Below are 27,516 nucleotides of genomic sequence, written 5' to 3' on the forward strand. Positions count from 1 at the left end.
AATACTTATGGTTATGACCGCTAAATTAATAGGTGGTTGTATGTTAGTAAATTCAAATAATAATAATAATAATATTAAATACTGGCCGGTCTAATTTTGGGGATTTTGTTCCAAAATAAACCAATTATTTAATATATGTGCATGTTTGATAAAAGAAAATGTGAAATTGTTTTTTAACTTGACTGATAGTGACATAAAATTTAAAGGTAGGTTACTAACAAATATATAGACGAAAACGGTCAAAATCGAGAGTTTACATAAAATAAAATCGTTGGCCAATTATAAACTTGTAAAATATTCTAGAATTTACTCCAAAATCGTAAGAGTTTAATTTGAAAAAATAATAGTTATATATTATTATTATTATTATTTATATATATAATAAAATATTTTATACTTAACCAATTTTTTTAAAAATTAATAATAAATAAATAACACTATTAAAATATTATACTTACAAAATTAATTATATTAATTTATTTATTTGAATAAATAATAACTTTATTTTTTAATTTTAAAATATAAATTTGTTTTTTAAACGTAAAATCGTAAAATCGAAATTATTTATAAACTCGTAAAATCGTAAAATCTTATTATCGTAAATTTAAAATCGTAAAAGTTTACATATTTAAGAGTTTACTTAAAATTAGACTCGTTAACTTTTGAAATTTTAAAATTTTAAGAGTCTGACCTTATATAGACGTGTAATTTTTATTTTATCATATTTTTTTTTCTATGGAGTGAATCATACTAATTGTAAAGCCCATAATTATTCAGCTCTGCTTCAGAAATATATAAAAAATTTCTTTTGGGCCCATATTTTAATTTTGGACTCAATTCTTTTCAATACATGATTCGGCATTCTTTTTATTTATTTATTATTATTATTTTAAATTAAAAACAATAGCATGATCACTGGCTACCTTCTCTTTTTCTTTTTAAATAATATTATTATTAATTATTTTTTTGCAATTTTCATACATAAATAAAAAATTGTAAAATATTTAATAAACTAATACAAATTTGAAAATTTAAAAATATGTTACAAAAATGAGATTTTGAAGTAGATCTAGTTATGCAGTCTAAAAATAAGGCAAATTCTACTAATTTTGTAGAGAGTTTGGAAACTTAAAAACATTGCTCTAGTGGTGACCATATAAGTATATTTGGAAATGCAACTATACACAAACTGAGTTTCAAATGTAATGTGATTATACATACATTTTATAAATAAAAATTAAAGTTATATATTAGTGCATTCTCATTAACTATATACCCTTCAAAAACTAGGGTTTATAAGAATTTGAATGCACATAAAACATTACACGTGATCATCCTTAATATTGTCTTTTCCCCCTTTTGCGAATGCGAATGGCAATTCGTAGTATTACATTGTCTTCTTCCTCCTCCACCTCCCCATAAATAAATGAATAATTGAAAACATGATTCATTCTCTCTCTCTCTTTCTTTCCCTTTTCTTCGATCACCATGTGAAAGAACAGCTCACATGTCCAGGTTAGTGGGGTCAAAACAAAAACAACACATAGAACAGAAGAAAAAATTATTAAAAAAATAAGAAGAAGAAGAAGTTATTATTAAATAGTCTCGTGAATCGTGATCAGCAGTATTCAGTACATGAAAAAGACCCACCGAGCTCTCTTTATTATGCATTTTGGATTATGAAAAGAGGTCCCTCAAATTTGACCCTCATTTCCAAATCATGACCCCCCAAACCCTAACCTTTAAGGGACACTATCTCTTTTTCTCTTCCATTCCTTTGACGATCAGGGACATATGTCAATTGTGATTTTTAATCAAACAAAACTTATTGATCTGTCATGTCCAAAGTTTCGAATTTTGGTATTGCTCTATCGACCGGCCGGTTTCAAAACGTACATAATCAAGGTAATTAACATAATAACTTTTAGTGCCGTGATTTTTATCTTATCTTGTGGGTAAATCAAATGAATTTGTAGTCTGTTATGTAAAATTTATATACACAAAAAAATAAATCAAATGTACTAATTATGTGTTTAGCAAATTAAACACTTCTAATGGGTAAAAATGTTACATTAAAATGGTTATCATTTTAAGAGTATCAAAGATGCTAAATAATTAAAAACAAAAGTATATGAAATTAATGGGTAAATATATATATTAATCTCATACCTAATTACTTTAATATATATATTTTAAATTCATGAACCCAATTAGATCTATCAATATGTCAACTTAATAGATATATGTCATAGTACGTACTCTAAATCAATATATTATTTTAATCTTAAAACTTTAATTTCAACTCTAAAAGATTAATTATTTCAAATAGACTTAGATATTGTATCATTTGTTTTTTCCATTTTTTAACTTAATAAAACAATCCTTTTCAATTTGTAAAGTTGGTCCACATTTATTTCACTTGTTTGAAAACAACTTTACATGTTAATTTTCATTTTGTTATATTTATTTAGTTTTAATTTGATATAAGACTAAAATAAAAAAAAAGTGTATAAATTATTGCTTACAAAATAATATAATGATCTAGAGTGTTAGCAAATTTATACATGTGGTGGATGGGCAGGAAGGAAAGGGTCCCCCAAACTTATGGGCAATCATGCTTCCTTTATATCAATTGAAGGGTTAATGACCTTGTTTTCACCAAATTTAACCACATTGATTAAACTTACATAATTGATCTATAATGCATATTTACATTATGTGGACATATGTTCTAGTCAATGGTTAAAGCATTTTTCTTATATTTGATAACATTGAACCTAAGTAATAAAAAGAACACCTTAAATACAATGCTAATCTTTGAGTAACCCTAAAGATTAGTGGAGGTGCATATCTTAATAATATATTTTTTTTATAAGAAATCATGATTTTGGGAATTGGTATTTTACAACTCAATTGACAAATGGCAATGTTAAAGTTGTGCAAACAACTAATTATTGAAAACCCTTTTTTATTTTATTTTATTTGGTGAATTAGATTCTTATTCTCAATAATTTTATTTTTCTGTGTGTTGGTTTGGCCATGTTTGTTTCTCCACAAAGGGAACTTTATTTGAACTTCTTTCCACCTTAGCTTGCTTATTTCTTTTCTCTGCTTTTGGGTTGAATTTCAAATAATTCAACTTTTGCAGGTGCTTTCCCAATTGTCATAGTTTTTTTTATAAACTGTCTAACTTTTTTTTTTTTTTTTTCATAATTTTAATTTGAAAATGAGTCAAATAATATCAATTGTGTTATTATATCTATTTAAATCAAATTCCAATTACCAATAAAATTACTAAAATAAGCAGAAACTTCATATTCCCATCTTTGCCCCTTTCACATGATTATTGATTTACAAAATTGCAGCAGCATCAACACTCCAATAATTTTCCATATTTCATGACAGCCTGTTTTATTCTGTCCTTTTCATTTCCTCTCACTTTTTTTTTTTTTTTTTTTTTTTAATTTTAATTTTATTTTAATTGCAATTGTATTTTAAGAAATAATATCAAGACTAATGAATTTTGAAAGATTTATTATTAAGGGAATCTTGCTAGCTTTGAATAAACTTGTTTAAAAACAAATTATATTTTAAGGAGGTAATATTTGAGTAAATAAACTTGCACATATAAATAAATATTGTCCATATAGCTTTTTATTTAGAAAATGAACAGAAAATGATTCAAGAAATATGAATCAATGTAGTTTAATGATAAAAGCCGGTTTAAGAAATCAAAAGATCACAAGTTCGATTTATCTTAAAGCGGGAAATCATGACTGTGTAGTGTCATTCTAATTTTTCTTTAATTTTCAAAAATATTTTTTATTTAATTTTTTTGTTAATTCATTATATTGTATAAATGAAATATATTGTCAAATAGGGATTATTGCAACTCCCAATATACACAGTACAGATTCATTAAATTTGGCACATAAGATACATTTAATGAATAATAACAATAATTATCATTATTTGCTTCATCTGTCTGGATTACTGTTGTTTTAGTCTTTATTTAATATTTAACATTAAAATTAGGCTAAAATAGAGATCCCAAAGTGTTCCTTCACTATGCCAGCCATGGAAGTTTAATCTCTCTCCCCTTTCTCTTTCTCTCTCGACAGGTTTCTCTGCATGACATTGATGATGGCTACTCTCTCTTTACTTGTATAATTTATAAATGTCAAAGATTATTTCTTTTTAAAATTTCCTTCGAACCCATCTCTGGTATTCTTTTATTATTATTGATCTGAAGGAACAACGAAACCCCAACAAATCCCTGTTTCTTGATTTCCACTTCTCAACAGCTGCCTGACTTAAAGATTCAATCTTTAATGGCGGAACATCTCAATAAACCTGGAAAGAACAAGGGATTCTACGTAAGAATGAGGTTCTCTCACACCAGAAACAAATCATCGTCTTCATGCTATAGATATGTTAGATTGGTCCTCTGGTTTTCAACCTCTTTATATTTTCTCACCTCCTATCTCATCAGCAACAACAACAACAGCTCCCATAACCCTAATAGTCTAGCTAAAACAACTGTTTCTCTTTCTAATTCTGCCATTGCCTCTCGTGCCCTTTCAGAATCAGAGCACAAACCAGCATTTCTCTCTCAACAAGGTAAATCATTTTTTTCTTACTCAAATACCAAATAACAGGGGATTTAAACAAAAATTAATTACAGGGACATTGAAGAGATTCAAGATATATGTCTACGATTTGCCGTCGAAATACAACGAGAATTGGTTGTCAAACGCGCGATGCAGCAAACATTTGTTCGCTTCAGAGGTCGCCATTCACAAATCTCTCTTGAACAGTGACGTACGAACGCTTAATCCTCACGAAGCAGACTTCTTCTTCGTCCCAATCTACGTTTCCTGCAACTTCAGCAATGTCAATGGCTTTCCCGCCATTGGCCATGCACGGTCTCTGTTCTCATCAGCAGTTCAGCTTATCTCCAATGAGTTCCCTTTCTGGAATCGGAGCCGAGGCTCCGACCATGTTTTCGTCGCTTCACACGATTTCGGAGCGTGCTTCCATACAATGGTGAGAATTTATTTAATAAAATAAAATAAAAAGACAGTCTTTCTATCTCTGGCTTATAAATTCACGTTTTTTAATGCTTGGATTACAGGAAAATGTCGCTATTGCAGATGGGATACCGAATTTCTTGAAGAACTCCATTTTATTGCAGACTTTTGGGGTGACATATAAACACCCTTGTCAGGAAGCCGATCACGTGGTGATTCCTCCGTACATCTCGCCGGAGAGTTTAAAAACGACCCTGAATAAGTTCCCGGCGAATGGAAAACGAGATATCTTCGCTTTCTTCAGAGGTAAGATGGAAGTCCACCCCAAGAATATCAGCGGCCGGTTTTACAGTAGGTAAATCTTACTTAGACCCTTTTCTTACTTCTTAAAAAGTGAATAATAAAAAAATAACAACTTTATCATTTTGTAGACGAGTACGGACGGCGATATTGAAAAAGTATGGAGGGGACCGTAGATTTTACCTTAAGAGACATAGGTTCGCCGGTTACCAGTCGGAGATAGCCCGGTCGGTTTTCTGCCTATGCCCACTTGGGTGGGCCCCATGGAGTCCAAGACTGGTCGAGTCCGTTGCATTAGGGTGCGTCCCTGTGATAATAGCGGACGGAATCAGTCTTCCATTTCCGGGCGCCGTTAAGTGGCCGGAGATATCACTGACGGTGGCTGAGCGCGACATTGATAAACTAGGGTCAATATTGGATCACGTGGCATCGACGAATTTGACCGTGATCCAGCGAAACCTTGGAAATCCGGCGATATCTAGGGCTTTACTATACAACGACGATAGGGTCCGGGAAGGTGATGTGACGTGGCAGGTGGTGGAATCGCTGTTTGAAAAGTTGAACCGGAGATCTAGCCAATGGAGGGTTGACACGTAAGATGAATGAGATGGCGTGTTTTTGACTTTATCTACGTGGAAGCACGAGATGTTGTGTCGGAGTAGTATTAGCGGAAGACAGCTGGAACACATCATAGGTGTTGGACTGTGGGTGGGCTCCACTTTTCCTATTGGGGATAGATGTGCGGTTAGGCCCCACAGTGACACGTCGGATTTTGTAAGCTGCATAAAAAGGGAAGGTGGTGTGGCCGCTGGAAATTTAATTTATTAAAGGCCTGTTTGGCCCATATGCTTTTGCTTCACATTCTTCATAATTTCCATGTATATATATATTTTTTATAATTTTAAAATAATACATGTTTCTCTACATCAATATTTAATTTTTTTTTTTTTTGGAAAAATTCCCCATATTTGGATATTTCCAGTCTCTTTGAGATGTTATAGGTTCGAGTCTGTCACACAAGTTTTGCGATCAGTTAAAATGTTAGGTGTGTTTGCCGATACACTAATTTTTTTTCTCCCATCAATATTACTTACAATTTACAAAGGTGGATACCAAACAAGTCCTTGTGGCAGGTTGAAGTTAATTTGAGGTGCTTTAGTGTTGTCTGGCTCTCTGAATATTAGTAAATGAGCTCTGATCAGAAATTCATTTATTACAAAGTGGATACCAAACAAGTCCCTAGTAGCAGGTTAAAGTTTGAAGTGCCTAGTGTTGTCTGGCTCTCTCAATATTAGGTAGAACATTAGAACAAGTAAATAAATGAGCTATGTCATAAATTCATTTATTTATTACAAAGTGGATACAAAACAAGTCTGGCTATCTCAATATTAGGTAACGGTTGCACTAGTAAATGAGTTCTCAGAAAATTCATTTATTACAGTACGATCAATTACCTTCTTTATGGGGTGGGATCCGTTTGTTTGTCTTTTTTTTTTTTTTTTCTACAACTCCAAAGTCCAAACATTAAAAGAACCCACTAGTGTGGAATTGTGGATACACTAAAATGTTAAAATTGAGAAATGGTTACTTGATGTATTTAAATGTTTGATTAAAATCTTTTTAATTATGGAGAAACAAATAATAGTATGTCATTTTATTAGTTGACTTGAAAGTTATGTTGTTCCATTAACTAGGTCACGTATTGATTCTTGATATATTGTATTATTTGAAGTCTTATTCAGTACCATAACTTAATTATTAAGATATATTTGTTTTATATTATAAGATGAAGGTAGGTATTTAGGTTGCCTGCTAAAATTAAATGATATTAGTTACTCACTAACTAACTAATTTGAAATGACCAATTCATAAAAGAAATTTTATATGGCATTTAAGCTATTAACAAATTTTGTAAGTAGTTGGACAATTCTAGGCTCAACTTGTCTGTTTTTGGTTATTACATGTTTATATTATTTAAGCTAAAGATTAAAGTTTCAATTCTTCAAGGGAAAATGTCAAAAAAAAAAAAAAAAAAGAATATCCGACCTACCGGATTCGAACCAGTGACCTAAGGATTAACCCGCATTCAACTACAGTCCTCCGCTCTACCAACTGAGCTAAGGTCGGATGTTGATGTAAGTTTATAATATTTAAAATATACATTCTATATAAACTTATAAAGAAAGGATAAAATAATTAGTTTATTTAAAACCGCATATAAATACAAAGTAACATTATTTTATAATTTTTGAAGTTAACTATTGTATATTTTATGTCGTTTTTAAATGGCAATAACAAATATTTTCCTTCATAAACTTTTTCTGAATTTGAATGCTCAGATAACTAAGCTAACTTTATTTTTGGTTTTCATTACACCTACTTTATTTTTGGTTTTCATTACACCTACTTTATTTTTTGTTTTCATTACACCTGATTCTCTTCAATTGATGTGATTGGGATTATTTATTTGCATTTCATTTAGGCCTTGTTTGAAGAAGGTGTTTTTTTTTGGATTTTTTCTAAGTTTTATCCAAAAAAATTCTGAAAGAAGATAAAATAAGAGGGTAGTTTTGGTATTTAAATGATAAAATTATTTGATTTAATGATTGATAAGATGTTTGAGTTTTGGGATAAAAATTGAGTTTTATCCCAAAAACCCCTTCATCAAACGAGGCCTTAATCATTCGAAGAATGCAGCTACATTTTCCCTTGAAAGTAATTGCAGGCAAAGATTATTAGAAAGTGAACAAATTATTGAAAAGCATACAACCAACCATCTTTAATTAAAAATTAGACAAGATCCAAACATTCAAATAAGTTTTATGAGAATACAACTACTTTGTAATCTCATTTGCCAGATGCAACATCCTTCATTGGCTTCATCAGGCTGCTTTAATTGGTAGATGCAACATCTCTTGCCACTTGAGATACATAAGGCTTTAGCTGTTGCATTTCAAGAACAATCGTAAAGTTAGGTAGGCAGTCCATTTACACTAAACCGAATCAATCATTCATTGAATGAAGAGGGCCTTACCTTAAAACCAGTTAAATCAGGGACAACATAATTAGGCAGCTTTTCTTCCTGAACTACATACCCTCCTGCACAATTTATGTTGCAACTTCAGAACACGGTTTCCTTATACAAATATTTTCTTATCTACTCTTCCAACTTTCCAATTCAAACCCAAACAATCAAACAATGCGATGTCTTTGAGGCTTAAGTATATTAGTATAGGGAATAGAGCATTCAGCTACCAATATCATTTTAAAATAGTGTAGTAGAGTCAAATCCCTCAGATTTCAGTTTTCACCACCAAATTATTTCTTCACACAACTGTGATTAGAAGTAACTAGAACAACAATCCAAATGGAGAAGATGAAGGAAATCTAGAAAAACAAAGGCAGTTGAAAACCTTTGCGTGTATGGAAACCAGTTGGCTTGCAGTTCTTCCCCTTGTAATAATTACGCGGACCAGACTTTGATGTGAGAATGCTAAGAGAAGATGTCCTCTTTCTTCTATAAGCCCTTCCAATACTCTGAATAATCAATCCTAGAGGCATTTTCTTTATCTACAATTCGAAGAACACAATGAAGTTTAGAACATAACAATATTTAGTAAAAAGACACTCATCAACAAATGCCCAAATTGCAGCAAAACACAAATACTTAGTAGTTGTAATTGATTTCAATCACAATCACAATCACACAAGTGAGTTATATAGCAAATTCAAATTGAGCTAGCTATGTATGCAATTAAAAATCAAACATTTTATTTCATTATCGTAAAACGCAGCTTATATAATAGGTCAAGAATTAGAAATTGAATCCACTAGTGATTACCCAACTTATGTTTTGAAAACCTCACACTATCCTTATCATTTCAATTATTTTTTACAATAGTACCTATAAATATAATCTACCCTAAGCTAATTAAACTAATCAGTATCAATTAAACAGTATTTAACATACAATCATACAAATGTACATAATACAATTAAACCTAAGGCATTAAGCATTCATAAACTAATTTCTAAAGGAAATAATCTAGGGCAGATTTGCAGAAAGGGAAAAACAAGTACATGGAGGCTGGGCGAGTGTTCGTTGGTCGATCGTCGTCGGCGGACTGGCGCCTGTAGACTGTCGGTCTTCGTCTCTACTGGCAATGGATGGCCGGAGTACAGGGAAGAGACCGGGGCCGGCGGCGAGGACTGAATAATGATAAATTGGGAATCGGGGAGAGGAGACAGGTTTGAAAAATGGGATTATGGGAATGGGCTGTGAGGATCTTAGGCTTGGGCTACTAATAATATTATATTTTTGGAGTTGGCCCAAATCGAATGCTCTATATATAACATTAAACAATCCTAATCAATTAGTTTATAAATTGTGTAAATTCGTAAAATCAATATATTATTTTAAACAAAAATAATTTTTTTTAAATATATATATATATATATATAATTAATTAAAAATAACGTGACACTAACAAAAAAAAAAAAAAAGTATAGTTACAAAATCAAATAATTAATTAATTTATTAAATAAGTTTTTTTAATTGTAATTAACTAAATATAAATTCACTTTATTTTAAAAATTTTATAAAATTAAAATAATTTATAAATTACTAATTTGTCTAAATTATAATCATTAACCTCTTTCAAATTATTAAATCATCTGATTTTAAAAATTAACTCAAATTTGAATGACTTTGACTTGTCAAATTTACTTAAATAAATCAATAATTCAAACTTCAAATCAGAAATACTAATTTAAATTACCTATTTAGGATGTTATTAGATTATTCAAACCAAAATATATATTTCTTAGTTGGTGAACTTTTTATACATTATTTTTGCATCAGCATTCTTTTTCTATATTAACTATCAATTTTTTTGATTAAATAAATTTTTTATTAACTTTATTACTTACAGCAAATATAATTTTTTATTAACTTTATTACTTATAGAAAAAATAAATTTGTAGTTATTATTAAATAAATAAATAAAATATTTATGGATTATAACACAAAAATATTATTAGAAAAAAACATAGTAAATTCCATGATATCTAATATAGTAAAGTTGTTCGCTAAGATTATTCCATATATTTTTTTTTGGAAAAAACTTTGGGAGCTAAAAATTCTATCCAATATCTCGTTCTTTGGATGAAATGTTATTCATGGTGGAATTATAACAGATGATATGTGCATGAAAAAATGTTATATTATGGTTAGTCGTATATGTTAAGAAGATGTTGAATTGGCAACTTACTTACTTTTGCATTGTCCATTGTCGATGAGTAATTAATATTTGGAGTCTTTTGTGGAGTATTACTGTGATTCATTGGGTGATGTCCGAGTCTTTAAGCAGTTACTGACAAGTTTGAATTGATGCAGCTGATATGACAGACCTAGATATTTAGGTTACCATCCCAATTATTTTTTGGTGGACTATCTGATTGGAGATAAATCGTCCAACTTTCAATGATCGTAGTCGCCCGATGCGTATCATTCATAATACTATTATTATGATGGTTTCTGAGATTCGCTTAGGAAAGTTAATAGAGTTTGTCGGGGAGTTAATCGTTTTTCTCGAGGAATTACGAGTTCGACAACTTATTAAGTACTATTCTTTCATCTCATGCTTTATCGTTGTGTGTTTAAACGATGTTTTTAATTTTTAATATACATATAACTTTAAAAAAAGAATTAATTAAATTTTCATATATATTTATTTCTTATTTTATTTATTTTATAATAAAAACTTAGAGTGCAATAAATACAATGTTATATATATATATTTAATTAAGTTTTAAATATCTTTTTATAGATGATGTTATTTAAATTTGTTTTTGTATACATTTTTGTTTAAAATAATTAAAAAGGTATTAATAGTGAGAGTTCAAATAGATTAGATTGTGTTTACCAGATTTGAATTAGAGCTTATTTTGAATAATAAATTTATTTTGTTTTCATCAAATTACATTCATTTCACTCCGAATTGATTTCACTAAGGAGATAACCGCCCTTTTGATGTAAATATTGTACAGTCGGTCGATTTAAGTGTAGACTTTGTATTACGATATCATTTTTTGTAATCTCTATAATATTATTTACATTTTAACTATACGACTATCAAACATCTTACTCTCAATCCAACATCAATATTCTTTATTATTTAGAAATTATTTTGAGGGCACAACACAAAAATACAACATTTAAATATGGAGGAGACGAATGAGTAATAATCTCGTAGTTACTTAGTCTGCAATATCGTTGTCTAGAAATAGAACATAATAGACGCGTTATCGTTTAAAAACGGAGTTGAATAAGTTATCTCAAGATGAATGTGAAAATTTTGTCCGTAGTAGAACTTAGAAAAATAGTAAATGGATATGCCACTTATAAAAGGAATTTGTGTGCATATTTTGATATAAATTCAAACAAAAATAAATATATAAGAAGCAATTTCAAACAAAATAAATGTATAATAAGTAATTTTAAACAAAAATAATTGTATAAGGTGTTTTAAACTTAATTAAATATTTATCCAAAAAATAATTTACATATCTATTTATTTTGTGAATCATTTTAAAATCTGAAAAGAGTAACATGTTGCTTATTATTTGCCTAAATGAAGAAAAAGTAGAGGTGCATTTCAAATTAAACAAAGTTAAACAGTTTATATCAATGAGTTAAATTATATTATTTTTTTTAAAAGTATATAGAATTGAGATGGTTAAAATATAAGATAATATATATGCAAGATATTGTTACAATATTATAAATTGTGATATTATCATTAAATTATATTATATTATATTAGTTTTCTTATAACTTTAAAATAATATCTATATAGACCTAATATATGTAACTTTATAATATAAAATTCAATACAATTTTTCTTCTTTATTTTAACATGGTATCATAGTTAAAATTTTGTTTTTTAACTACAAAATCTAATCTTTTGGTGCCTCAATCAATAATTATTTTAGCTATTGAGGAAGAGTTTTAATAATGTTTTATTAATTATTATTATATTTTATAATATTTTTTTCTCTTCAAATAATTATGATAATGTTCTTATTTTTTTATAATCATAATATATAAGTTTTGTTTTTAGTTGTTGTTTTTCACAGTAATCAATGTCCATATTTTTATTGGTCTTAATCCAATCGTTTATTTACTAGTTATTTAGTCAACACACTGTCATCATTTTCTTAGGATGAGTTTCTTTTCAGGGGTTGTTTTCAAGGGCGGAACTACATTGCAGACGGTGATGGCTAAAAATTTATCCGGTTGCCTTTGGAGCTCAGTTGCATAAGAGTGGTTAGGTGATAAAACCCTGTCCCCACTCTTATGGGGCTGAGCTCCAAAGTCAACTGGACAAAGCTATATTTACTAATATATAGGCTACAAACTCACCATCGCCTGCAAAACAATACCCGAAAAGAAACCCATCTTAAGGAAATGATGGCAGAGTGTTGACTAAATAACCTACTAAAATGATGAGAGTGTTTTTACCATAGGCTACAAATCCACCGTCGCCCGTAAACAACACCTGAAAAGAAACTCATCTTAAGGAAATGATGACAGAGTGTTGACTAAATAATCTACTGAAATGATGGGTGTGCAATAAAGAAGCGATTGGATTAAGACCAATAAAAATATATTAAATAAATAATTTGATATTCTTTATTTTTCCAAAACGATTTATATGCATTAATATTTTTTAATCGTCTTCTCCAATGTCTATTTACTTGATAATCTGTTTTTGCCAAAATTTTGTATTTTTATTCTTATTTTCATGTTTTGTATTTTTTTTCTTATCTTCTCTCAAACCTAGGCTGAAATCCACTAAATTAAACTTTTATATTTTTATATAGTTAGTTTTTTCTTATTTATAGCCTAATTAATTTAATTTCTCACGTTTTATTAACCTATTTTTTCTTCAACTATATAGTTTTAAATTTATAAATTTGTTTTTTAAATCGAGTATTCTTATTTTTTATTAGATTTTGTATATTTATTTTATTTTAGTAAAGGTATTCGTTGAACGGTTTGATTACCCGTATTAGTGTAATATCAATAATTTTTCCAGCCCAAAGAATTTTTTTTCTTTTCTGAATCCACCATTGGTTGTTTCACCCAAGCATTCTATGCCCACGTGTTCTATTTTCTTCACATAATTTTCTTTTATGCAATTGTTTCATCCCAACATTAAATGCCCATGAGATTTTACCTCTTCGTTAGTTAATAGTCAACACACATTCATCCTCTAACTGGATAAAACTCACGAGTTTCTAAAGCTTGAAGAATACATTATTAACATTTCAACATCTCGTCTTCAACCTCAATTTGTTCAAGCGTTTTTTATCTTAAGTTTATGAAGAATATTAGAATATAAGATAATATATATGTAAGATATTATCACAATATTATAAATTGTAATAAGCTACAATATAAAATTTAACATAATCTTTCTTCTTTATTTTAATAGAGATTACAGCCTAAAAGTGTGACATTTTATTTAAATTATTTTCACTACTTTATCTTTTTAATGTGATAATTGTAATTAAAATATCACAATAATAAAAAAATAAAAACAAATATCAAAATGACAAGAAAGTCTAGGGAAATGATGTGTCATTTCCTCAGATTTCCTCAGTGGTTTGAAAATCTAAAAATTCTCTCTCCTATTAAATTTTCAAACCACTCAGGATATGACACATCATTTCCCTAAACTTTCTTTTCATTTTTTTCCTGCTCTCTATCATTACTCTTCCAAAATAATATAGAATAAATAGAATCTGAACATAAGAAAACTGATTACAAATTACAATTATATATTCTTAATTTGAATAATCAATCAAATAATATGAAAAAAAGGATTAGTATCTAATTAACCGTCTAATAAAATCATAGTACGTATGAAAAAGCACACATGCAAATCTTCTTATAAAATGGAGTCCAACCAAACATATATACAAGGGAAATCAATATGGGGCTCTCTTCATGTCTAATTCTATTTCCTCTGCTTTTCTTCTCCTGTCCAATTCTTTCATCATCGTCTTCTCCTTTGCGGACATCAAAGGTTAATAATTCCAAATTGTTTCCCAGTTCCGGCGTCAACTCCAGCAGGCCTTCTTTCGGCCGATTACCCGATGCAGTACTGTCGTCCTCATTGGTCGAAAAGCAATTCAGACTCCCAGTCCATGCAGGTCCTTCGATTCAGAATTTGGGTCATTACGCCGGCTATTATCGACTTCCTCACTCTAAAGATGCAAGGTACCCGTATTTGTTTTGAAAAACATTGGTAGAAATCCAGTTTAATTAATTCTCGTTTTGTTCAGGATGTTTTACTACTTCTTTGAGTCGAGAAATAATAAGAGAAGTGACCCAGTTGTGATATGGTTGTCCGGAGGACCCGGATACAGCAGTTCAATTGCTCTGTTTTATGAAAACGGGCCTTACCATATAGCCAACAACAATTCTCTTGTCTGGAATGACTATGGTTGGGACCAGGTCTCGAACTTGATCTATGTGGACCAGCCCACCGGCACTGGTTTCAGCTATAGTTCCGATAAATCTGATATTCGTGTCGATCAAGAGGGTGTTAGCAATGACTTATATGACTTCTTGCAGGTCGATCTAATTTCTTACCTAACTTTCATTTCCATACAAACAAACAACCAAACTGATCTATAAATCATTATTATTATATATGTTAAAAGGCATTCTTCAAAGAACATCCTCAATATTTGAGGAACGATTTCTATATAACAGGAGAATCATATGCCGGCCACTATATCCCTGTCTTAGCCTCTCGGATTCACAGTGAAAACAGAAACGGAGATGGTGCTCCCATTAACCTTAAGGTATTAATTAATTAATTTCAGTTCATCATTCATCATCTGTTAATAATTTATTAATTTATTTATACAGGGTTTTGCTATTGGAAATGGATTTACAGACCCTGTAGTTCAATACAAATCATTTCCAGATTATGCTTTAAGAGCGAAGCTGATCACAGAATCTCAAGCCCGTGAAGTCGCCAGATTCATACCAGCCTGCGAGAAAGACGCAGCTAAATGCAGTATTAATCTTTCTCTTTTTTACTATTTATATATGTTTTCTATGATTTGTTTATATATATGCTGTTTAATTAACTTGTTTCAATTTTCATGATCATGTTTAAAAAAAAATAATAGATGCAAATATAGGAACAGGAGGAGGAGGAGAGGGAGGTAGGGATAGTTGTATTGATGCACATATTTCATGTGGTCACATACATGGTGGTATAATGAGATCTATTGGTTCTATAAATGTAAGGAATGGATTATTGAATGAATGTTACATTTTATTTACTTTGGTGTAAGTGTAACAATTATGGTGGTGTATATTGTAGTATTTCGACACTCGAAAAGAATGTGTGGGTAAACGTTGTTATGATTTCTCGTATATGGAAAACCTGTTAAATGAAGAATCGGTTAAAAGAGCCCTTGGAGTTGGGAATATTAAGTTTGTATCTATGAGCCCGGATGTTTATTTTGCGATGATTAAGGATACGATGAGGAATCATGCAGTGAGAATTCCTCCCCTTCTTGAAAATGGAATTAAGGTCTTGATATATGCAGGAGAATATGATATTGTTTGTAATTGGCTTGGTAATCATTTATCAAAACTTTTCTTCTTTCTTTATATTTCTTATTAGACTTACTAATTATTAATTAACAACAAAATATTACAGGGATCTCTAGGTGGGTTAATGCGATGAAATGGTCGGGTCAGAAAAATTTCAATGCAGCTTCCATAATTCCATATGTAGTCGACGGTTCTGTGAAGGGACAACATAAAGAATATGGACCTCTATCATTCCTTAAGGTAAGAATCAAACTATATATATAATTTACATATAATTTGAATAATTTGTGTGATTGATCGAACAGGTTAATGATGCGGGGCATATGGTTCCTATGGATCAACCCAAAGCGGCATTGGAGATGCTGAAAAGATGGATACAATGGACCCAGACTAATGCTTCAGTGAGATAAAGATTAATTTTTATGAATATTGCTCTTTCTTACTATTCTATAGCAAATATTAATTTGCAAATTATGAATAACTATATAGTTTTTAAGTCCAATTATGAAAGTTAAAACTTATAGTAAAAGTCTTAAAACATAATAATAATAATAATAATAATGTAAAAAGAAATAATAGACAGTCAAAACAAAATTTGAGGGTATATCAAGGAAACCTGTGTGCTCAATTTAATAAAATAAAATATGATTGATTAAAGTTTATATTTAATTATTTTTTCTATGGAGGTTTGGCTCAACTTGATAGTATTACTTTGATAAAATTTTCTTTATGATTTATTTGTACTTTTTTCCCCTTAGCGTTTACGTTTCCATTGTGTCATTAATCTATATAAAATTAAAATTTGAAAGACATAAAATCAGATATAATTAACGGAAACAACTATGAAACAAATAAAATGACATTGTTTCGTTTTAATTATTACAACAGGGGTGCAAGTGGTTCCCAAGGATCAATGGGAGATGCTCCAAAAGATGGACACAAGAGACCCGGACTATTGATTCAGTGAGATCAGATTAATTCATATGTACGTATGAATATTCTTCTTAATTTGTTACTTTTCTACTGCAAATATTAATTTGCAAACTATGAATAATAAAGTCCAATAATGAAAGTTGAGACTCTTAGTTCAAGTCTTAAAATATGAGAATAATTTAAAAAAAACAATAAAAAGTGAAAGCAAACTTTGAGGGTAAATTAGAACGTGTAATATTTTTTTTTAAAAAACATTTAATTTTAAAATAATACTTCAAAACGTATATAAATATTATTTTACTTAACGTTACCACTTAGTTAAAAAAAAATATGATACATTAGAATAACAATACAATTATTTTATTTATTTTAATTTATTTTTTTAAATGACTAAGATTGTTATAGTTCGAAATGACAAAATTTAAAATTTAAGTCTAATTCATTAAAAACGAAATAAATTTAAACTTTAAACAGAATTTGGTTCTTTGATTATATTGTAAAATATTTGAGGTTATTAATATTACCCATAATATATACTATATGATTCAATCATTCTATTAAGTAATTTTTAGGAAAACAAATTTATAAATAATAAAGAAAGTATATAGTATAATCATGGTGTTCTAAGTGGACTCATGAGACTTTGGTCTCTTAATAAATTAAATATAATTAGTTAATTAATAAAAGGAAATTAATAATAATATTTATTAATATTATGATATGCATCATATTATTAATATCATATATAACAATTTTTTTTTTGGTGAAAACAAAATTACTTAAATGTTGTTCTCATTTTGTTTATTTTATAATAAAATGTTAGAGGGTCATAGCTAGATACAACATTATATATATATTTAATTAAATTTTAAATATATTTTGTTTATTTTATATATATTTAATTGAATTTTAAATATATATATATATATATATATATATATATATATATATATTAGATTATGTTGTTTGAATTTATTTATTATATATTTAATTTTATTTAAAATAGTCAAACTTTTTTGAGTAATACACAATAAAAACATAATTTCAAATATAAACAATTTTTATTTTTTTTTTGAAATTTAAATCCTCTTGATAACTTATTTAAAATTATTAATCGTCTAAGATTTCAAATATATAGATGGTTGTTTATCAAATTTGTATTATAACTTATTTTGACTAATAAATTATTTTATTTTCAAATCAAATTACATTCATTCTCACTCCGAATAACCGCATTTTTGATGTAAATACTATATAGTCGGTCGATTTAAACGTATTACGAGTTTTGTATTATAATATATCATATTTTGTAATTTTTGGAGGTACAACACAAAAATACAATATTTAAATATAGAGGAGACGAATGAGTAACAATCTCGTCATCATTTAAAAATGAAGTTGTATAAGTTATCTCAAAATGAATGTGAAAGTTTTGTCCGCAATAAAACTTAGAAAAAAAATGAATATACCACTTATAAAAGGAATTTGTGTGCATATTTTGAACACATAGATATTTAGGATATAAAATTAAAAAAATGTACAAGAAACAATTTCAAATAAAAATATATGTATAATAGATAATTTCAAACAAAAATAAATATATAAGGATCAATTCAAAACATGATAATGTATAAAAAAAAATTAGTTCAAACTTAATTAAATGTTTATTAAAAACCAATAATTTTGATTATATTCTCAGTTCAACCTATTAGATCTAACTATTTATTTGTTTATGAGAAAAACAAAGAATTTATTGAATTTTCTAAATAATGTGAGATAACAAACAGGTCTTTAGTACAAATATATGAGAAAATATTTCCATATCTTATTGCTTTTTATATATATAATTAATCGAGTCTATTTATTTTGTGAATCATTTTAAAATCTGAAACATAGTGTTTTCCTTAATGAAAAGAGTAGATGTACGTTACCAGTCAAACAATCTAGCAGATTATATTAATGTTTTTGATAAAAGTATATAGAATTGAGATTACAGGTGTGGCGTTTTATTTAAATTATTTTCACTACTCAATTTTTTTAACGTGTATATACAATTGTAATTAAAATATTATAATAATAAAAAATAAAGAAAAATTAATTCTTAAGTTCATAAATTGTAATTAATTCCAAAATAATATAGAATAAATAGAATTTGAACATAAAAAAGAATGATTACAAATTTACAATTATATATTCTTATTTTAAATAATCAATCAAATAATATGAAAAAAAAGATTAGTATCGGATTTATCGTCTATTAAATCATAGCAGTATGAAAAAAAAAAAAATGTTATTCCCAGATTTGGTGTTGTACCACTTCATAAAAAAAATAAGTTCCCTTTTCTTTTTCTCCTCATCATCATTATTATTATTATTATTATTATTATTATTATTATTATTATTATTATTATTATTATTATTATGTTTACTCTAAGGCAAATTATATTTTGGGACCTTTAATTATTTTTTTCGTTCATTTTTTTTCTTTAAATTAATTTTTGAAAGAGATCGCCTATTTCAACGTTTATAAAAGTCACCCACTCTTCCGTGAACTATTTAATTAAACTTAACAACTTAAACTTAAAATAATATTTTTTATATATTATATTTAATATTATATTTTATATTATATTTTATATTATATTTTATATTTATATATACAATTATTAAATCGTTATATATAATATTATATATATATTATTAAATTTTATATTTATATAATTATTAAATCTTTTATATAATATATAGATAATATATATATATATATTATTTATTTTTATCTATATCTATATAAAATAAAGTTTAAAATATTTTATATAATAAATATATATATATATATTTTATATATATTATTTTTAATTAATTTATATATAATATTTATATAATATATATTTTAAAAAATAATTTGAGTGTTAAAATAATTGAGTAGTTAGAAGGTTACCGTTACTTTTAACCTTTCAAATTATTTTTTAAAATATATATTCTATAAATTATATAAATTTATTTTTATATATATATATAATTAATGATTAGAGATAATACATATAATTATTTTTAAACTTTGTTATATATATATATATATATATATAAAAGTAAATAATATATATATAAGAGATTTAATAATTATATAAATATAAAAATTAATAATAAAATATATGTATATATAATATTATATATAAACGATTTAATAATTATATATATAGATATAAAAAATAAGATTAAAGATAATATATATAAAAAATATATTTTAAGTTAAGCCGTAATGTTTAACCAAAAAGTTGACGTCATTGATGACCTTTCTAAAAGTTAAAGGGGCGATTTGTTTTAAAAATTAATTTGAGAGCTAAAAGTGAGCGATCGGAGTAATTCGAGGGCCACCCAGATAATTTTCCCTATATATAATGATGTTTAATTTTTAAAGTGTCCGAATTGCCGGGTCGAGAATTGTGGTTAATTTGAATATATATATGTGAGAGTAAATGAATATTTGGGTTGGATTGTGGGTTGACCCGCTCATAAATTTAAAACGGTTAAAATTAAAATTAAAAATGTTATAGGTATGATTCGAACATGCAACCTAACAAAATAAGTCTAATTCTTTAACCAATTAAGCTAATAACATTTTATATTTTAAATTTTACACAAAATTTGATGAATGCGGTGGTTCATCAATAGTTTTTAATCGGTCAAAATTCTCTTTTAACTTTGCGCTATAGATTTTACTATTATTAGTGAACAATAATAGATGAATTCCGTCATATTTATAGAGAAAGAAGACATAATTAATATGGATATAGTAAGTCTCGTTTGGGCTACTTTAATGGTAGTCTTTACATTTTCCTTTTCACCCGTAGTATGGGGAAGAAGTGGACTCTAGAGATCAAACTAATTGAGTTAAGGAATCAAACTAAATCAATTATTTTAAAGATCGTTATGCAATGTGAGAGTAATAAATACTTGAGTTGAATTGTGGGTTGACCCACATAAACTTAAAACGGTTAAAAATAAAATTAAAAACACTATCACATTTTTACCGTAATATTTTTTAACGGGTTTTTATATTATTGGTCGTGCAAATGCATATATAACTAGTTTTGAATGTTATAATATTGGAACCACTTAAGATCGTTGTAATGTGTACCAGTTTTGTATGTACCTATTCTATCATTCTCTCCTCATTTTTTAAAGTCAATTAAGTTAAAATGCTACATCTTAATGCATGAAAATTGGTGCAAAGGATTCACATGATTTCAACCTATATGAACCTGAAAAACACACACATGCAAATCTTCTTATAAAATGGAGTCCAGACCACCAGACCAAACATATATACAGGCAAATCAATATGGGACTCTCTTCATGTCTAATTCTATTTCCTCTGTTTTTCTTCTGCTGTCCAATTCTTTCATCATCGTCTTCTTCTTTGCGGACATCAAAGGTTAATAATTCCAATTTGTTTCCCAGTTCCGGCGTCAACTCCGGCAGGCCTTCTTCCGGCAGATTACCCGATGCTGCAGTGTCGTCCTCATTGGTCGAAAAGCAATTCAGACTCCCAGTCCATGGTAATCCTTCGATTGAGAATTTGGGTCATTACGCAGGCTATTATCAACTTCCTCACTCTAAAGATGCAAGGTATTCGTATTTTTTATTTTTATTTTTAAAAAAATGGTAGAAATCTAGTTTAATTAATTGGGTTGTGTTGGGTGGTTCAGGATGTTTTACTACTTCTTTGAGTCGAGAAAGAATAAGAGTAGGGACCCAGTTGTGATATGGTTGTCCGGAGGACCCGGATACAGCAGTTCAATTGCTCTGTTTTATGAAAACGGGCCTTTCCGGATAGCAAACAACAATTATCTTGTCTGGAATGACTATGGTTGGGACCAGGTCTCAAACATGATCTATGTGGACCAGCCCACCGGCACCGGTTTCAGCTACAGTTCCGATAAATCTGATATTCGTGTCGATCAAGAAGGTGTTAGCAATGACTTATATGACTTCTTGCAGGTCGGTCTAATTTCTTACCTAACTTTCAATTCGATCCATACAAACAAACAACCAAACTGATCTTATAAATCATTATTATTATTATTATTATTAATATGTTAAAAAAAAAGGCATTCTTCGCTGAACATCCTCAATATTTGAGGAACGATTTCTACATAACCGGAGAATCATATGCCGGCCACTATATCCCTGTCTTAGCCTCTCGGATTCAAAGTGGAAACATAAACGGAGATGGAGCTCTCATTAACCTTAAGGTATTAATTAATTAATTAATTAATTAATTAATTAATTGATCAATTTCAGTTCATAATTTATTTATTTATTTATACAGGGTTTAGCTATTGGAAATGGATTTACAGACCCTGTAGTTCAATACAAGTCAATCCCAGATTATGCTTTAAGAGCGAAGCTGATCACACAATCTCAAGCCAGTGAAGTCGCCAGATTCATACCAGCCTGCGAGAATGACGCAGCTAAATGCAGTATGAATCTCTCTTTTTTACTATGTGTATATGTTTTCTATGATCTGTTTATATATATATTGTTTAACTTGTTTCAATTTTCATGATCATGTTTTAAAAAAAAAAATTAGATGCAAATATAGGAACAGGAGGAGGAGGAGAAGAAGGTAGAAATAGTTGTATTGATGCACATACTTCCTGTAGTCACATACATGGTGTTCTATTGAGATATATTGGTTCTATGAATGTAAGTAATGAATTAATGAATGAATGTTACATTTTATTTACTTGTGTGTAATTATAACAATATTGGTGGTGCATAATGCAGTATTTCGACACTCGAAAGGAATGTGTGGGTAAACTTTGCTATGATTTCTCGTATATGGAAAACCTATTAAACGAGGAATCGGTTAAAAGTGCCCTTGGAGTTGGAAATATTAAGTTTGTATCTTTGAGCCCTGATGTTAATTTTGCGATGATTAAGGATAGGATGAGGAATCATGCAGTGAGAATTCCTCCACTTCTTGAAAAAGGAATTAAGGTCTTGTTATATGTAGGAGAACATGATATTGTTTGTAATTGGATTGGTAATCAATTATAAATTTTTTATTTATTTATTTATATTTCTTATTAGACTAACTAATTATTAACTAACAAGAAAATTATTCTAGGGATCTCTAGGTGGGTTCGAGCGATGAAATGGTCGGGTCAGAACAAATTCAATGCTACTTCCAAAGTTCCATATGAAGTCAATGGTGTTGTGAAGGGAAGACTTAAAAGATATGGACCTCTTTCATTCCTCAAGGCAAGAAATCAAACCATATATTCCTTATATATTTATATGTTTGAATAATTTGTGTGATTGATCGATCAGTTTTATAAAGCGGGTCATATGGTTCCTATGGATCAACCCAAAGCGGCATTAAAGATGCTGAAAAGATGGACACAAGGGACTTCGGTTTCGGTGAGATAAAAATTATTTTTTATAAATATTGTTTTTTTTACTATTCTATTACAAATATTAATTTACAATCTATGAATAACTAAATAATTCTTTAATTCCAATTATGAAAGTAGAAACTCTAGATAAAAGTCTTACAATATAATAATAATTTAAAAAGAAATAATAGAGAGTGAAAACAAACTCTGAGGGTATATCAAGGAGTCCTGTGTACTCAATTTAATAAAATAAATGTTTGATTAAAGTATAAATCAATTTTAAAGATTATATTTAATTGTTTTTTCTATGGAGGTATTATCTTCACAAAATTTTCTTTATGATTTATTTGTACTTTTTTTTCTTCCATAGTTTATACATTTCATGATGTCATTAATCTCTAAAAAAATTGTTTCACTCCTTCAAAGAATAAAATTCAAAGTTGAAAGCCATGAAATCGTGACAACTAAAACAACTGTGAAAAAAAATAAATGACTCATTTCGTTTTATTTATTATAGGGGTGCAAAAAGCCAAGTTGGAAATGCTGGTAACATGGGACACTTGTTTCAGTGAGATCAGATTAATTCATATATATGAATATTCTTCTTAATTTGTTACTTTTCTATGAATAATAAAGTCCAATTATGAATGTTGAGACTCTTAGTTCAAGTCTTAAAATATAAGAATAATTTAAATAGAAATAATAAAAAGTGAAAACAAACTTTGAGGGTATTTAAGGAGTTCTATGTACTCAATTTAATCAAACAAAATAAATGTTTTGATTAAAAGTTTATAGATCAATTTTCAAGTTTATATTTAATTGATTTCTTTTTCTTTTTCTTTTTTGTCTAAGGTGGTTTGGCTTAAGTTGACAATTTTTTTTTTTATGATTTACTTGTAGAGATTTTTTATATATTAAATTTGTTAATATATAAATAACTAAAATATATTTCTGGTCATTATTTCATCTAAATTAATATTAGAATAAAGATCAAATTTTTTTCTTCAAACTGGACTATTCTTATTAAATTTGATGTTTGATGAATGACTTGTTATTATTATTCAATTCTTAATTCTTTTATTTTTGTGTTAAAAGTTTTTTTATTGTTGAAATATAAGTCATTGTTATATACCATCATTGATATCAAACAATTTTAAATAATTAATAATCAATGTTAATATAAGAAAAAATAAAAAAAATATAAAGTTAAAATAATTAATGATAATTGCTTATATATATATATATATTATATATATATATATAATAAAATTAAAATAATTAATAATAAATATTCATATAAAATAATAATTTTTTTTATAAAAGGATAAAAATATAGAATTAATTTATTAATGAAAAAGAAGAAGAGAGAAAATATATTAATATTTAATTATAAATATATAAATTAAAAAATAAAAATTAATTATAGTTTATTAAAAATGCTAAATTAGCTAATTTTTGATAGTACTAATGTTTAAATAATTTTTTATTAGTACATACGTCTAAGTGAGCTAGTTGTACAAGTACATACGTATAAGTGAGATAGTTATACAAATATATATGTTTAAGTGATCTTTTTTTTCTTTTGATTATGTCCTCACTTCATCATATATTAGATTTAACTATTTATTTGTTTAGGTGAAAAACAAAGAATTTATTTTGTGGAACATTATTACACTTTGTTCAATAAAGTTAGCTTGATTGATCTGTGTTGGGAAAATTTATGGGAGTCTAAGATGCCTACCAAGATCTTCTTTTTTGGTTGGAGTGTTATTTACGACGAAATTCTCACTAACAATAGATGTATGAAAAAAAAAATGATTATTGTGAGTCGTTGTCGTAGATATTACAAAGAGGTTGAGACAAATTCTCATTACTTTTACATTGTCACGTTGTTGTAATTATATACAGTCTTTTGTGTAATTTGACTGGAATACAATGTGTTATGTCAAAAACTGTTAGTGGCTATTGGGAGGTATGGATTGAGACGAGTAAAAATGCAAGACTTAGAAGATATGTCTTTATCTTTATAATTTTCTGGTGTACTATCTAGTTTGAAAGAAATCAGAAAACTTTTAACAATTATAGTAGGCCATTAAAGATTATTCAGAATGCCATTATCATGCCGATGTCGGAGATTAGATCCGAAAAACCAATGGATTCATTTGGAAATCTTATTGCGCTTTTTTAAGATCTCCGAATAAATTAGTTATTCTAATATTGTATTCAATTTGTATATAATTTTTTTTTCATATTATACTTTTATTGTTGTACTTAAATACATTTTTAATTAAATGAACTATTTAAAAAAAAAATACAGAGAGTTTATTTTATTTTCTAAATCACGTGCGATAACAAACTGGTCATCAGCACAAATATATAACAAAACATTTCCATATCTTATTGCTTTATATATATATATATATATATATATATATATATATATATATATATATATATATATATATATATATATAATTGATCGAGTCCATTTATTTTGGGAATCATTTTAAAATCTGGAAAGAGTAGAGAACATGTTCATATTGTTTTGTTTGCCAATGAAAAGATTAGATGTAAATTACAAGTTAAACAATCTAGATTATATTAAAGTTTTTTTTAATAGAAGTATATAGAATTGAAATTACAGCCTAAAAGTGTGATATTTTATTTAAATTATTTTCACTCCTCAATCTTTTTAATGTGTATATACAATTGTAATTAAAATATCATAATAATAAAAAATAAAGAAAAATTAATTCTTAAGTTCATAAATTGTAATTAGTTCCAAAATAATATAGAATAAATAGAATTTGAACATAAAAACAAATGATTACAAATTTACAATTATATATTCTTATTTTAAATAATCAGTCAAATAATATGGAAAAAAAAGATTAGTATCTGAATAATCATCTAATAAAATCACAGTACTTATGAAAAAAAAAATCAAATATGTTGTTCACAGATTTGGTATTCTAAACGTACACATTGATACATGAAAACTGGGATAGAGGATTTCAGTCAGGAATGGTAATAGGGCGGTTTGAGATGGGAAATGTATTACCATTTTTGTCCTATTTTTATTTCGAGAATTCTTTTAATACCATTCCCGTCCCGTTCGGTTTTGTTCGGTTTCGGGGAATCCCGCGGGACACCATTAATAAAATATTTTTAAAAAATAATAATAAAATTATACAATAAAATTATATAAACGAATTTTTAAATATAATATATATTGTAATATATTAAAATTTAATATTATTATAAAAAAATAAACTTACCATTCTTATAAAAATATAATGAATAAATAAATATATTTATGATTTAATATATTTAATTATATTTATAATATTCGGGGCAGAAACAGGGTGAGATTGGGGCGGGGAACACAAATACCATCCACGCCCTATCCCCGTTTGGTTTCAGGGAAAAACCGTCCCAAATGGGACAATTCGGTTTAGTTTTCGCAGGGCGGTTTCAAATTTCCATCCTTAATTTCAACATATTTGAATCTAAAAAAACAGGGAAATTTGACGAAATGACCCTCATAATAGGGGATAAATGAGTTGGGGATCAACGCATAATTTTAAATGCGCTAGTGACCACTTCATATGTTTTAACGAAATTGTCCTTGTTGCGAGACGTAACCGCCGGTTGCGAGTAGGGCTGCAAATGAGCCGAGTCGAGCTCGAATCAGCTTGAACTCGACTTGATTTAGTATTTATTAGCTCGACTCGAACTTGAGCTCGAACGAGTTTATAAATTTGAGCTCGAACTCGAGCTCGACTATTAACCTACAAGCTCGGCTCGACTCGAAAAGTTTGAACTAAAATTAAATTTTCAAACTCAAAATAAAAATATCAAACTTTCATACATATTCAACATTTAAACATTATATTTCAAAATAAAATATTAAACAATCATAAATATTCAAAATTTAAAAAATAATGGTTCAAAGTCCAAACTTTAAAAACATCAACCACCATTACTAATTAAAATTCTAAAACATAAAATTTCAAATTTCAATATATTAATTTTTTTAAATCTGTTCTTCCAGCATAACACACGTACTTACCCGCAGTCAATAATATGAAATGTTTAAGTTTAAAAATAATTATTATAAAAATACATATTAAAAAATATTTAAAATTTAACTTATTTATTAAGAAGTAAATACTACCAAAAAAAAAATATTTATAAATTTATTTAT

At 27.6% G+C, this 27,516-nt stretch overlaps 4 protein-coding genes and 1 non-coding gene across 5 annotated transcripts; 3 read left to right on the forward strand and 2 right to left on the reverse strand.

Annotated features, from left to right (window-relative positions):
* Positions 1 to 4,080: 4,080 nt before the first annotated feature.
* LOC124914501 (probable glucuronoxylan glucuronosyltransferase IRX7) lies at positions 4,081 to 6,254 on the forward strand. The gene is made up of 4 exons (XM_047455062.1): positions 4,081 to 4,620; positions 4,685 to 5,046; positions 5,135 to 5,385; positions 5,462 to 6,254. The coding sequence occupies exons 1-4, from the start codon at positions 4,332 to 4,334 to the stop codon at positions 5,925 to 5,927; spliced, it is 1,368 nt and encodes a 455-aa protein (XP_047311018.1). The 5' UTR covers positions 4,081 to 4,331; the 3' UTR covers positions 5,928 to 6,254.
* A 1,116-nt stretch (positions 6,255 to 7,370) lies between these two features.
* TRNAY-GUA lies at positions 7,371 to 7,457 on the reverse strand. Its single transcript is given in 2 exon segments — positions 7,371 to 7,406; positions 7,421 to 7,457. It is a non-coding gene; the product is annotated as a tRNA-Tyr (tRNA).
* A 627-nt stretch (positions 7,458 to 8,084) lies between these two features.
* On the reverse strand, positions 8,085 to 9,589 carry LOC124915572 (39S ribosomal protein L41-A, mitochondrial-like). Its single transcript, XM_047456323.1, has 4 exons — positions 9,411 to 9,589; positions 8,744 to 8,900; positions 8,365 to 8,429; positions 8,085 to 8,273 (listed from the first exon to the last, which is right to left on the reverse strand). The coding sequence occupies exons 2-4, from the start codon at positions 8,889 to 8,891 to the stop codon at positions 8,223 to 8,225; spliced, it is 264 nt and encodes an 87-aa protein (XP_047312279.1). The 5' UTR covers positions 8,892 to 8,900; positions 9,411 to 9,589; the 3' UTR covers positions 8,085 to 8,222.
* A 4,740-nt stretch (positions 9,590 to 14,329) lies between these two features.
* Positions 14,330 to 16,382, forward strand: LOC124916261 (serine carboxypeptidase-like). The gene is made up of 8 exons (XM_047456990.1): positions 14,330 to 14,616; positions 14,682 to 14,973; positions 15,063 to 15,206; positions 15,274 to 15,424; positions 15,564 to 15,655; positions 15,737 to 15,995; positions 16,079 to 16,212; positions 16,278 to 16,382. The coding sequence occupies exons 1-8, from the start codon at positions 14,330 to 14,332 to the stop codon at positions 16,380 to 16,382; spliced, it is 1,464 nt and encodes a 487-aa protein (XP_047312946.1).
* Positions 16,383 to 21,250: 4,868 nt separating this feature from the next.
* Positions 21,251 to 25,497, forward strand: LOC124916262 (serine carboxypeptidase-like). Its single transcript, XM_047456991.1, has 9 exons — positions 21,251 to 21,537; positions 21,618 to 21,909; positions 22,020 to 22,163; positions 22,241 to 22,391; positions 22,502 to 22,617; positions 22,699 to 22,957; positions 23,042 to 23,175; positions 23,245 to 23,334; positions 25,360 to 25,497. The coding sequence occupies exons 1-9, from the start codon at positions 21,251 to 21,253 to the stop codon at positions 25,495 to 25,497; spliced, it is 1,611 nt and encodes a 536-aa protein (XP_047312947.1).
* The last annotated feature ends 2,019 nt before the right edge of the window (positions 25,498 to 27,516 follow it).

This window comes from Impatiens glandulifera, chromosome 9, assembly GCF_907164915.1.
Source record: "Impatiens glandulifera chromosome 9, dImpGla2.1, whole genome shotgun sequence".
NCBI lineage: Eukaryota > Viridiplantae > Streptophyta > Magnoliopsida > Ericales > Balsaminaceae > Impatiens > Impatiens glandulifera.

Excerpts from the sequence above, each read along its gene's own strand:
- LOC124916262 (XM_047456991.1), top strand. The coding sequence starts at position 21,251 with ATGGGACTCTCTTCATGTCTAATTCTATTTCCTCTGTTTTTCTTCTGC. Across the intron at positions 22,392-22,501 it reads GAATGACGCAGCTAAATGCA|ATGCAAATATAGGAACAGGA; the intron begins GTATGAATCTCT and ends AAAAAAAATTAG. Across the intron at positions 22,618-22,698 it reads GATATATTGGTTCTATGAAT|TATTTCGACACTCGAAAGGA; the intron begins GTAAGTAATGAA and ends TGCATAATGCAG.
- LOC124915572 (XM_047456323.1), bottom strand. The coding sequence starts at position 8,891 with ATGCCTCTAGGATTGATTATTCAGAGTATTGGAAGGGCTTATAGAAGA. Across the intron at positions 8,430-8,743 it reads TGGTTTCCATACACGCAAAG|GAGGGTATGTAGTTCAGGAA; the intron begins GTTTTCAACTGC and ends TAAATTGTGCAG. Across the intron at positions 8,274-8,364 it reads CTGATTTAACTGGTTTTAAG|CTAAAGCCTTATGTATCTCA; the intron begins GTAAGGCCCTCT and ends GAAATGCAACAG.
- LOC124916261 (XM_047456990.1), top strand. The coding sequence starts at position 14,330 with ATGGGGCTCTCTTCATGTCTAATTCTATTTCCTCTGCTTTTCTTCTCC. Across the intron at positions 14,617-14,681 it reads CCTCACTCTAAAGATGCAAG|GATGTTTTACTACTTCTTTG; the intron begins GTACCCGTATTT and ends CGTTTTGTTCAG. Across the intron at positions 15,207-15,273 it reads GTGCTCCCATTAACCTTAAG|GGTTTTGCTATTGGAAATGG; the intron begins GTATTAATTAAT and ends TTATTTATACAG.
- LOC124914501 (XM_047455062.1), top strand. The coding sequence starts at position 4,332 with ATGGCGGAACATCTCAATAAACCTGGAAAGAACAAGGGATTCTACGTA. Across the intron at positions 4,621-4,684 it reads AGCATTTCTCTCTCAACAAG|GGACATTGAAGAGATTCAAG; the intron begins GTAAATCATTTT and ends AATTAATTACAG. Across the intron at positions 5,047-5,134 it reads GAGCGTGCTTCCATACAATG|GAAAATGTCGCTATTGCAGA; the intron begins GTGAGAATTTAT and ends CTTGGATTACAG.